General features: G+C 49.2%; 1 protein-coding gene across 3 annotated transcripts in view; it reads right to left on the bottom strand.

The window, feature by feature from the left end:
- The window catches only part of Slc5a10 (solute carrier family 5 member 10), a 55,203-nt gene extending 48,474 nt beyond the window's left edge, over positions 1-6,729 (bottom strand). For 2 of the 3 annotated variants that reach the window (XM_078042976.1, XM_078042977.1), the window contains exons 1-4: positions 6,594-6,729; positions 6,086-6,190; positions 5,671-5,730; positions 4,813-4,917 (exon numbers count right to left, since the gene is read on the bottom strand). In XM_078042976.1, the coding sequence (XP_077899102.1) occupies positions 4,813-4,917; positions 5,671-5,730; positions 6,086-6,190; positions 6,594-6,608 (285 nt within the window). In that variant the 5' untranslated portion in view covers positions 6,609-6,729. The remainder of the gene's footprint in view (positions 1-4,812; positions 4,918-5,670; positions 5,731-6,085; positions 6,191-6,593) is intronic. The other variant, XM_078042978.1, reaches the window with a different exon arrangement.
- Positions 6,730-12,834: the final 6,105 nt, after the last annotated feature.

The raw sequence follows: 12,834 nt of genomic DNA, 5'->3' as shown, positions 1-12,834 counted from the left end.
CATACAGTTCTGAGCAGGTCACTTCACCCCCTGAGCCTCAGTGGCCCTCATCTGTAACATGCAGCAGATGTGGAGTGCACAGTCACTTCTGCCAGACGAGCAGGAGCAGTGGCTTCTCCCTCTGCATAGCCCTCCCCAAGGAATGCTCTAGAAAGCTAAGCAACCTCTGAGGGGCTTCCTCCTCTCTGGCCCAGGGGCAGCTGCAGAGTCTAACTGAACCCCCTGAAGAGAAGACATGAGTGGAGAGACCAAAATTAAGAGTTTGACCAAAGTCAATCTCACCCACTGTGGCATAACCCTGGGAACCCATCAAAAGGACAACACCAGGCAGCTGCATCCCTGTAGATAGGACACTCTAGGACCTCACTCCACCACCCAGCAGGACCAGAGCCACTGCTCAGACCCCTGAGAAAGCTCCAGGATGACGTCCAGGGTCCCGACTGGCCCACACTCAACCCCACCACCTCCCTGCTCCTTCCCCGAGCAGGATTCCAACATGTCTGCCTGTAGGCTGCTCCCTCTATCTTATTCCCAGAGACTCTGCTGGTCCTCCACATCCCCGGTTGTCCCCAAGGAGACCTTTGCCTACTTGCCACCTTTGATAGATGACAAGTGTTCGTGTCTGTAGGCACAGCCCTGAGCATGTTGGTATTCAGAGCCTCCTCTAATGCTGTGGCCCTCTGGCGGGTGGCTGTGATGGCCAGCTGCACTCCTTAGATGAGGACACTTCGGCCCAGAGAAGTTCATATCTTGCTCAAAGTTCATGAGCAGCGTGGGGCTGATCTGTGGGGCTCCCACAGCTTGGAACCCTAAGCTTCCCAGGTTCTGGGGTCTTCACTCCATTTCCCAGTTGGTGGACACTGTCCCCTACAAGGTGCATCAGCAACCAAAGGCTAGAGACGGCCTGGTGCTTCTGATCCCTTCATCTACTCCCTCTCCCTGTCCCCACCTGGCCACCATGGAGCCCTGCACTGATATTTATGAATTACTGCGTGATTGATTATCCTATTAAGTCTTCCCCTGTGTCCCCTGCCCAGGTCCTTGCTCATTTCTATAGAGACGATCACTGTCTCTTGAGGGCTCAGAACAGAAACTTCTGGCCACTGCTGTGGATTCTTTCCCCAAACACTCCTGCACTCTTCCCCACCCACTGTGCTGCCCTTGGAGACCCTCACTGCTTCTTCCTGAACTGCTGGTTCTGGAGGAAACTCAGAGGATGCCAGCATCTACAACACACGAGGAATAAAGACCACCTGCCCTGCCCAGCCCCAGGCCCTGTGTACTGTGGGCTACCCACATCTGTCCCATCATGCTCCCTTTTCCCCATGCCTCTTGCACTCCAGCCCCACCAGCAGCTCCCTGACTCCTTGTGTTTGCCAAACTCTTGCCCAGATAATGCAGCAAAGCTTGAATGTCCACCCCAGAGCGCCCCTGTCCCCTCCCCTCACTATCACCTCCTGAGCTGGCTTCTTGGCTCAGATGTTCACTGTTGCTGTGATGGTATTGCTCTGTCCAGGCATCACACCTATCTGGAAAGGGCTCATTGGGCTGGCCTGCTCACCCAGAGTCAGGCACACAGTAGGTGCACCATAGGTAAGCATGCTTCCAGAGACCAGAGGAAACTGCAGGCCAAATCCAGACCCACCTGATTCTACTCTTGGCCACTGCAGCAGAGTTGAGGAGTTGGAACAGAGATCAGATGGCCCCCAAAGCCAAAAATATTTACTATCAGGCTCTTTGTAGAAAAAAAATGAGCCGACCCTGACTTTTGTTAACTTACTCAGTTCCGGGAAGTGTGCCAAGCACCAACAGCCCTGGGGATGCATCAGGGAACAAAGAGAAAAAATGGGGGAGGCGGACAATAGACATTCTAAGCCAATGATTCTGTGTAAGAGTAGGAAGGAGAGAAAAGGTAAGGGAGCTGTCTCCCTGGGGCAGGGGTAAAGAATTTAGAAAGCTTGAGAGAGGTGAGGGAGCCAAGGGCACAGCTGGGGAACAGGGCTCCAGGAAGAGGCCACAGCAAGTGCTAAAGCAGGACTAGGCCTGGCAGGTGGGTGGCAGTGCAAGGAGACCAGAAGGAGAAGAGGAATAGGTGAGGCTGGTGGGGTTTTCAGTCCAAGTGGCACAGGGTATTGTGCCTGCCTTCCCTATTTTCCAGAAGTTAAATGGCCGGCCAGAGCTCACAGTTCCTCTAGATGAGTGTGGTGGTGATTCTCCATACCCTCCCATGACAGGTCCTCCTGGCAGGCAGGTGCCCCTGCCTGAGGGGTGGCTGCAGGCTAGTTCTAGGACCTCTGTCAGGACAGGCTGCACCTGGATGGCTTCTGGATGGGCGAACACATGAGATGTCCCTAAAGCTCAGCCTGGTGTGGTCAGGACCTCTGGGGGCCCGTAGAATGTGTGCCCTTCAAACAGCTTCACTCCAAAGCCAGGAGCAGGGCAGCCCTAGTCCCCTCCCAAACCAAGACCAGCAATTAGCCTTGCTTCAGCTTCGCCCTCTGCCTCATCTAGGCAGCTCCCGCGTTGGCGCCGAAGCCAGGCCTTGATGTGACTGCTCACTCCTCTTTTCGTAGCTGGGTCCTTTGAGTCACCCCAACACAAGGTGGAGTCTGGAGTGCCACATCCTGGCTATTTGGGGAGCAGTAATGTAGTGGTCAGGCCCTTGGGCCTGGAGGCAGAGACCTGGGTTCTAACAGGCCTCTGCCTGGTGGCTGTGATCTTGGCCAGGGGTGCAGTGTGGGTCTCAGCAGTCTCATCTGTACATGGGGAGGGAGGGAGGGAGGCCTGGAGATGGTAATCTCTAAGGAGCTCTTCCCTCTGCTGCTTGGGAAGTTCCACCTTAGCCACTCACTTGAAGCCAGCTCCGTGTGACATCTACTCTGTACTGCATAGATGTCAGCAGGGTAAACAGGGGTGGTGATGGTGAAGCAGCCTTGTGCCCACAGCTCACCTTCCCTCCTTCACTAGACTCCACTAGGGCCCCCCACATGCATCCCCTCTTCTGTCTCTCCCCTGCAACCCATTCTCTGGTTTGCCTCAGTCCCCGATACTCCCTATTACCTCCCTTCCAGTTTCTCTCTCTCTCTCTTTGATTCTGGGCAGGGATTGAACCTAGGGATGCTCAGCCACTGAATCACATCCCCAATCCATTTTCTATTTTTATTTTGAGACAGGGTCTTGCTATGTTGCTTAGGGTGTCACTAAATAACCCAGGCTGGCTTTGAACTTGTGCTCATCCTGCCTAAGCCTCCTGATTCACTGGGATCACAGGCCGCTGGGCCTGGCTCAGCTTTTCTCTTCCCTGTTTTCCTATCTGACCTCTAAAGCATCTGACTGAGAGTGGCTGTCAGAATCTAGGCCTCCTGATCCGGCCACCCCCAGGCACATCCTACACACGGCCTGTCTCCCCATTAGCCATTTTCCTCTGCTCCTCCACCAGCACCTCTTTCTCTGTGGGGGCTCCATTGAGATGCCACCTGCTGAGTTCCATCTGGCCGTGCCTGTCATTCCTATTTATCCACCTCACTGTAGTGAAGCCCAGGGCAGGTTGGGGACAGGGTGTTATTTATTTCTGTATCCCTGGCTTCCAGGGAGGTGGGATTCAGAAAAGGGACAAGAGGAGGAATAGGAGCAGGGGAAAATTCAGAACTTGGTCTCAAGGGCAGCCCAAGGCCAGGTCCCTGGAGGAAAACCTACTACGGTTTTCTCAGAGAATCTAGTGAAGATGGTGGTGTGGTGCTTGCTGGTGAAACTCCCCCTAAACGGGACCACAGTAATAACAAGACGCTCTGAGGACCTCCCCCAGCCCCAGCCACTGGGTGGTCGCCCAGCACAGAGCACAGGGGGAGGTCAGCTGAGGCTGCAGAGGGGACACCAAGGAGGGAGAGCAGCAGACCAACACCCAGTCCCCCCACAGATAGGGCCCCTCGAGGGCTCTGGTGACGCCCTCCGTGTCCTGTTCTCAGGTAGTCCCTCTCCCCACAGCTCCTGCTGACCAGAGAGGCCCTGGCCTCCATTCCTCCCACTAAATCATGCCAAGCTTCCCCTAAGGAGGAAGCCAGACCTCACAGAGCACAGTCCCCAGAGGAGACATCAGCCCTCATCCACCCTGACTGAAGTCCCCAGAGCTGGGCTCTGTCACCCTTTCTGATAAGAAGGAAACTGAGGCTCGAGAGGCTCAGTGACTTGTCTAGGTCGCTACCTGAGCCTACATCAGGCGGCCCCAACTCAAGCTTGTTCGGAAGCCTGGATGCCCCTCGGGAAAGTTAAGAGAGAGTCTGAAAGTCTGGAAAGAGGCTTGGGTCTAGTTCCTTCCTTTCCCTGGGCCTCAGTTTCTCTCTGTAAAATCAGGGTCTTGGACAGGGAGAACTCCTCTGATCACCATCCCCTGTAAGGTGGGATTACTGCTCTTTAATATTCACAGATCCAGGCCTTAAGGGGAATCTGAAGCCACCCGGCTGCCTCCAGCAGTCTGGGCGGAAGGCAGGAGGTCTCCCAGGTGCAGGAGCAGAACCAGCCTGGACAACACAGGCTTTGGGCGCCCTCTAGTGGGAAATCCTGGCTGACTTTGCTGCTGGTTCCAGGGACGATGCCCAGGTCTAGCCCCTCCTGTTCTGCCCCACAGGGGCAGGAGGCTGTCCTAAACTGGCTGTGTGACTCTAAACAAGTCATGGCACTCTCTGGGCCTCAGTTTCCCTAGCTGTTCAACAGAGCAGCGATGAGTGAGGTGGATGTCAGGTCCGTTTCAGGGGCCCCAGATCAGGGATGTTTCCAGGATCCGCTGGTAAAAGGTGGGGCTGGGGGGCAACTCACCGAGATCTTGGTGAAGACAGACAGCAGCAGGGACAGGACGGACAGGTACATGCGGATGCGCTGGCCTCCAAAACGTTTCTGAATGTATTCAGGCAAGGTGACAATCTGGGGGACATAATGGGCAAGAAGAGCTAAACACTCCCCAGAGACCATGACCAGTGTCCAGAGGAGGGGCCCATCCCATTCGCTCTCCCTCTCCCTGGACACACAAAGTGGCCATGATCCTCTCGAGGGCAAGGCCAGGACACTTGCTCCTTACAGTCCCAGCCCCGGGCCCTGAATTCTAGGCTGAGTTTAGACAGGTTGAGGTTGGCTCTTCAGGGCTGAGATGAGGAATTGATTGGAGGACCCACAGCTGGGAACAGAGGGACAAGCTTGGAGGCTGTTGCAACAAACCCAGAGGATCTATGATAAGGCTAGACAGAGAAGATGGCTGTGGGGGCAGAGCAGGGGAGGGAGCATGGAGGTGGAATCCACTGGATTCCGTGGCTGCGGGACTGGGGCTAAAGGGGTGGGTGCAATCAGGGATACTGAAGGCAGGTGTGCCACCCAGCTGTTCTGCCCAGTGCCACCCTGCTATGCCACCCAGGTGTGCAGTCCAGATGTGCCACCCTGCTATGCCACCCAGGTGTGCAGTCCAGATGTGCCACTCAGCTATGCTGCCCAGGTGTGCGATCCAGGGGTCCCACCTGTCAGTGTCAGGGCAGTGGAAACTAGTCACAAAATAAGCAGGCGGAGTTCTAAGGGGGTCGGCCTTACCCAGCTGGTAAGAATCTCATCTGGTCTAATAGGAAAAACCCAGCTCTGAGGGCTCACCAGCTGGTCACAGAGGCTGGGGAGGACGGGCCCACCACTCACCTCTGAGGAAATATAAATGGGCACGAATATCCACGCCAGAGCCAGCAGCACGTATGTGGCCTGCGGGGATAGGGGAGGTAAAGATCATGTGTGCAGATCCCCAAAGCCTTGCCCCTGAGACTACTAGATGACCCAGGGACCCCAGATCCATCTGACTTGTGAGAACCTGGGTGGCCCCTCCCTGCCTCTGGGCCTCTTTGGCAGATGGGTGGGGCCAAGGCCAAGAGCCTCCTTCCGGCCACGCTACAGTATCCCAAAGACCATGTTGCCCAAGGAACACCCCTGCCCAGAGCCTGCCTGGACAATGGCTGACACGTGTTCTTGGGAGTTGCCCACCTCCAGGGTCCAGCCAAAGTTGCTGGACTCTCTGCCCCAGCCCTCCCTCAGGCTGCACACGCCCTCTCCACGTGCTCACATTCCACTCAAAGCCTGCCACAGCCAGGCCTCCCGCTGCACCAGAGCCTGCCAGTCCAACAAAGAGGCCAGAGCCCTCACTGCTGGCGAACAGGGAGGCTCCAATCTGCAGGGGAAAGAAGAGAACCAATCAGCACAGGCTTCAGCCACCAGCCCCAGCCTGGACCCAACAACATCTCCTTGTACATGGCAACCTAAGTGGGGCCCCATTCCCACTGTGCACGTGAGACGACACCCAGGGGTATGCGATGATGTACCAGCCACGCTGCTAAGGAGCAGGCAAAGACTGCCCTTTATGCAAATCCCATCTGCTTGACCCTACTGGCCCACCCCCAGTTCAAGGATCTCCTGCCAGCCTTAGGCCTATCCCATGGAGCTGACCCTGGGCAGTGACCTTGGATTAGGAAGACAGTAAGGTGATATCAGGGAGGCAGATGCCAGCTGACCTAAGGCCAGATACAGCCCCACGGACAAAGGGAGGGGTGTGTGAAAAGTCAGAGTTCACTCACTGGCCACCACGTCATGTCTCGGCCTGCCAGGAAGTAGCCGTCCACTGTGCTCCTCCTACCTCGACAAGATGACTGCAGGAACAACAGAAAGAAAAGGTGAAAATTGGAACCTTGTGCATTGTTGGTAGGAATGCTGAATGCTGCTGTTGCTAGTTTAAAAAATCAAGCATAGGATGGCCATGTGGCCTAACAAATTCCATGCCTAGGTATATATGCCCAGAAGAACTGAAATCAGATGTTCGCAGTCAAAACTTATCTAGAAATGTTCGTTAGTAGCATTATTCAAAATAGCTGAAAGTGGAATCTACCCAAGTGTCCATCAACTAATGAGCGAATAGATAAACTGTGGCCTATGCTTACAATGACAATTCGGTCAGTGAAATGAATAAAATGATCCCGCTCCTGACACCAAAAAGGGGAGGGGAGTAGCTGGGCACGACGGCACATGCCTGTCATCCCAGCGACTTGGGAGGCTGAGTCAGGAGGATTTCGAGTTTAAAGCCAGCCTCAGCAAGGGCAAGGTGCTGAGCAACTCAGTGAGACCCTGTCTCTAAATAAAATGCAAAATAGGGCTGGGGATGGGGCTCCGTGGTCGAGTGCCCCTGAGTTCAATTCCCAGAACCAAAAAAGGGGTGGAGGGGACCGGAATGAAGTTCCGACACAAGCTACAACTTGGATTTTATGCTAAAACATTACGGTAAGTAAAAGAAAGCACACATGAAGACCACGTATTATATGATTTCACTTACATGAAATGTCCCGAATAGGTTAAATCCGTGGAGATAGAATGTAGATTTCCAGGGGATGGGGAATAGGAAGACTAGGGAGTGATGTCTAATAAACACAGAATTTCTTTTTGGAGCAGTGAAAATGTTTTGGAGCTAGATAGAAGTAATCATTATAGGATTTAAAGGTACTAAATGTCATGAATTGAATAGGTTGATACAGTTAAATGACTCGGGGTGGGGTACAGAGGATTGAACCCAGAGTCACTCTACCACTGAGCTACACCCCTAGTCCTTTTTATTTATTAAAAAAAAATATTGGTGCTTTATATTATACCTAATGGTGGGATTTGTTGTTAAATATTCATAGATGTAACACAATGTAGTCATATCATTTGGTCAATATCCTTCCCCATTTAAAAAAAAAAATTTAGTTGTAGTTGGACACAATACCTTTATTTTATTTATTTTTATGTGGTGCTGAGGATCGAACCCAGGGCCTCGCACATGCTAGGCGAGCACTCTACCGCTGAGCCACAACCCTAGCCCCAATTTTTTATTTCTTATTTAGAGACAGGGTCTCTTGCTAAGTTGCTGAGGCTGGCCTTGAATTTGTGATCCTCCTGCCTCAGCTTCCCAAGTCACTAGGGTTACAGTAGTTCTGGAGGTTAAAACCACAACATCTGCTTCTGCTCAGTGCTGAGGAGGGCCTTGTGGTAGAGGGCATCACGATGGCAAGAGCATGTGAGAGAGCAATCCCGTGGTGAGGCAAGACGCCAGGGAGCGGCTCAGGGCAGGCTCACTAGCTCTCTAACCACCCATTCTCAGGAGAACTGACTACACAAGACCAGCGATAACCCCTTTTGAGAGCAGTGCCCCCATTCACCTTAGTACTTTGCACTAGATCCCACCTCTGTGATCATGATTATAATCACTCTTTGGAATTCTCTGTCTGGTATTTCATCGACTTCAATATCCTTGGGGCCAGTTGCTGGTGAATTATGAACGTTAGGAGGCATTGTGTTACCTTGGTTTTCCACATTTCTTGTATTCCTCTGTTGGGTTTTTATGCATCGGTTGGGATGGATTTCTCTTCTACTCCTGTGTGGGGGCCTTTTTAGGGCAGAACCCCATCTTACCAAGGTGTCCTAGTGTGATCTAGATGGAGACCCCCTCACAGGGGTGGTATCCACAACCTTTGTGTTGATCTTCTGTTGTTTTTGGTTTGTTTGTTTGTTTTTTGGTTTTGGGTTTTTTTGTCCGTGAGTGGAACCCGAGGGCCCCCCAAAAAGTTTGAGTGTCATTAATTTGTGAGTGCAGCGAGGTGCACTGTCTTTTGGCTGAGTTTGGTTCATTGGCAGAGTCTCTACCCTGTGAACCTGTGTCCTTGTAGGTCCCCAGAACCTCAAAGAGGGGAAACAAACAATAGCAACAACTGATGCAAAAATGAAATAAAAATACAGCATTCAAAACCAGGTTCCCACTATGACATCTGCAACATTGATTATCACACACACACACACAAAAAAAAAAAACAGGAATGGCAGGTAGACCCCACCTCTTAAAAGTTCCACCAACTGAACACCACCACACTAAGGACCAAGCCTCCAACACACGAAACTTTGGGAGACTAATCACACCTGAACCATGTCAGGGACAAAGTCACACGTGGCTGGAGGCTGAGAGAACCACAATGAGGGTGTACCCATCACCTTGATGATCCTGTGGAGCCCTGGATCCCAGTGTACCTGAAGCCTTCCCTATTATCAGACTTCTCTGTATTTCTGCACTTTGTTCTTAGAGCTTATTTGAAAGTGGTTTTTAAAAAAATCACTTGTTGACAGATACCTTCATGAATGCAAAGGTTCTGCTCGAAATCTCTCCCTCCAGGGCAGCATCTCCTCCTTAAGGCTCTCCTCCTTGGGCTCCCTGAACTGTATCATTCAAGCATCTGTGCAGAGCTTCACCTGACCTGCTTGCTTGGTCTGCTTCTGAACTGTGAGCACTTGGGCTGCCTCTGTGGGAGACAGACCCAGGACCCTCCCCGTCTTGTTCTTTTCGGCATGCTCTGTGGCCAACAGCACCCAGCTCAGCCAGCGTGATCTGCCTAAGGGCCAGGGAAGAACTTCCGCAGCCCTGATGCTGGGGGCACAGAGCTGCATCTCAGAGCTGGGAGAGGCGAGTCCTGGGCAGCAAGGGCAAAAGGAATAATATCACAGGTATCCAGAACATCCTTCTTAGGTGTGTTCTTCCAGATAAATACCCTCCCTGGCTGGCTTCTTCCCTTCTCTATGTCTTGCTGACCTCCAGCACCTGGTCCTCGTTTTACCTCCCCCAGAAAACTGCCACCACCTGTTCTGCCCTCTACAAGCATACCATTCTCTGACTTTGTAGCCTTCAACTCTTCCAGGAATATAGTACATTATAGAGCCATCCCCTCCTACCCACAGGGTATGCATCCCAAGACTCCCAGAGGAAGACCCCCAGAGGGTGCCTGAAACCACCGTTCATTGGTCATTGCCCTACATATTCTATGTTTTTTTATATACACACTCTTAATGTGTTTTCCATCTTAGCTAAGCACTGTGTCATACTGTGGCTATAACTTTTGCAGTTTGAGGTGTGGCAGCAAAACTAGTAAGAATTTATTTTTCTCCACAATTCATGGATGCAAAATTAATTTTTTAATATTATACATATATATATGACAGAAGAATACATCACAATTCTTACTACACATATAGAGCACAATTTTTCATATCTCTGGTTGTATATAAAGTATGTTGACACCAATTTGTGTCTTTTTTTTTTAAAGAGAGAGTGAGAGAGGAGAGAGAGAGATAGAGAGAGAATTTTTAATATTTATTTTTTAGTTCTCGGTGGACACAACATCTTTGTTGGTATGTGGTGCTGAGGATCGAACCCGGGCCGCACGCATGCCAGGCAAGCGCGCTACCGCTTGAGCCACATCCCCAGCCCACCAATTTGTGTCTTCATACATGTACTTTGGATGATAATGTCCATCACATTTCACCATCATTGCTAATCCCCTGTCCCCTTCCTTCCCTTCCCACCCCTCTGCCCTATCTAGAGTTCGTCTATTCCTCCCATGCTCCCCCTCCCTATCCACTATGAGTCAGCCTCTTTATATCAGAGAAAACATTCAGCATTTGGTTTTCTGGAATTGGCTAACTTCACTCAGCATTATCTTCTCCAAGTCCATCCATTTACCAGCAAAGGCCATGATTTTATTCTATTTTATTGCTGAGTGATATTCCATTGTGTATATATGCCACATTTTTTAAATCCATTCATCCACTGAAGGGCATCTAGGTTGGTTTCACAGTTTAGCTATTGTGAATTGTGCTTCTATAAACATTGATGTGGCTGTATCCTAGATCAAGGAAAGGGATAGCTGGGTCAAATTGTGGTTCCATTCCCGATTTTCCCAGAAATATCCATACTGCTTTCCATATTGGCTGCACCAATTTTCAGTCCCACCAGCAGTGTATGAGTGTACCTTTTCCCCCACATCCTTGCCAACACTTATTGTTGTTTGTCTGCATAATAGCTGCCATTCTGATTCGAGTGAGATGACATCTTAGAGTGGTTTTGGCTTACATTTCTCTAACTGCTAGTGATGATGAACATTTTTTCATATGTTTTTTGATTGATTGTACTTCATCTTCTGAGATGTGTCTGTTCAGGTCCTTGGCCCATTTATTGATTAGGTTAATTGTTTTTTTGATGTTTAGCTTTTTGAGTTCTTTATATACCCTAGAGATTAGTGCTCTATGTGATGTGTGAGGGGTAAAGATTTGCCCCCAAGATGTAGGTTCTCTATTCACCTCACAGATTGTTTCTTTTGCTGAGAAGAAACTTTTTAGTTTGAGTCCATCCCATTTATTGATTCTTGATTTTAATTCTTGAGCCAAAGGAGTCTTATTAGGGAAGTTGGGGCCTAATCCCACATGATGGAGATTAGGGCCTACTTTTTCTTCTCTTAGATGAGGGTCTCTGGCTTTATTCCTAGGTCAGCAAAGTAGCAGGATATAAAATAAACACTCATAAATCAAAGGCATTTCTGTATATCAGTGACAAATCCTCTGAAAGGGAAACAAGGAAAACTACCCCATTTACAATAGCCTCAAATAAATAAATAAATAAATAAAATACTTGGGAAAACTTAATGAAAGAAGTGAAAGATGTATATAATGAAAACTACAGAACCCTAAAGAAAAAAATCAAAAAAGACCTTAGAAGATGGAAAAACACACCTTGCTCTTGGATAGGCAGAATTAATATTATCAAAATGACCATACTACCCAAAACACCATACAGATTTAATGCAACTCCAATCAAAATCCCAATGGCATTCCTCATAGAAATAGAAAAAGCAGTCATGAAATTCATCTGGAAAAATAAGAGACCTTATAAAGAATCCTTAGCAGGAGAGTGAAGCAGGTGGCATCACTATACCAGACCTTAAACTATACTCCAGAGCAACAGTAACAAAAACAGCATGGTATTGACACCAAAACAGACTGGTAGACCAATGGTACAGAATAGAGGACACAGAGACTAACCCACAGAATTACAATTATCTTATATTAGACAAAGGTGCCAAAAACATGCATTGGGGAAAAGATAACCTCTTCAACAAATGGTGCTGGGAAAACTGGAAATCCATAAGTAACAAAATGAAATTAAACCCCTATCTCTCACCATGCACAAAACTCAACTCAAAATGGATCAAGGACCTAGGAATAAAACCAGAGACCCTGCAAGATTAATTTTCTGAAGATCTTATCAATTTCACTGCTAGATTTTTTTTTTTTCTTATTGAGAACTTTCACTTAAAAGGAGCACATTATGGCTTCTCTTTGGCATGTCCAAATTGCCAGTATCACTACTCTTGTGCTTTGGGGCCATCATTAAATAAAATAAGGGTCACTCCAACACAAGCACAGTAATACCAGGACAGTTGATAAGGTAACCAAGACAGCTACTAAGCAACGAATGGGCCAGTGTCATGGAAATGCTGGATGAAAAATGCATCACCTTTTGGGCAAGATGGATTGGGACAGCCTGAGATTTTGTCACACTTCTGAAATTACACACAAATTTAAAACTTACAATTTATTTATTTATGGAGCCATCCATTTAATATTATCATATCTCAGGTGACTGAAACTGTGGAAAATGAAACCTCAGATGAGGGGGGACCATCGTAGTTTGCAACAAATTTTCGTATCCATTGTCCCCTGGATCCTTGCAACAGCTTTGAGAAGTGAGCGGCACTGACATCCACATTATGTATTTGAGGAAATTTAAGCCCAGGGAGGTTAAGTAACTTGTCTCAGACACAGAAATAGCCTGCAAATTGGGTTCCCAACCACCACAACCAAGCAATTACAGCGATAAAGCAAGTGGAATGATTTTGGGGGGGATTTCTCAGTGTATATAATAATTATGTTTACACTATTAGGTGAACAATAGTATTATGTCTAAAAAAC

Source organism: Ictidomys tridecemlineatus, chromosome 3, assembly GCF_052094955.1.
Source record: "Ictidomys tridecemlineatus isolate mIctTri1 chromosome 3, mIctTri1.hap1, whole genome shotgun sequence".
Taxonomy (NCBI): Eukaryota; Metazoa; Chordata; class Mammalia; order Rodentia; family Sciuridae; genus Ictidomys; species Ictidomys tridecemlineatus.
This window is presented reverse-complemented; position numbering and strand designations above follow the sequence as displayed.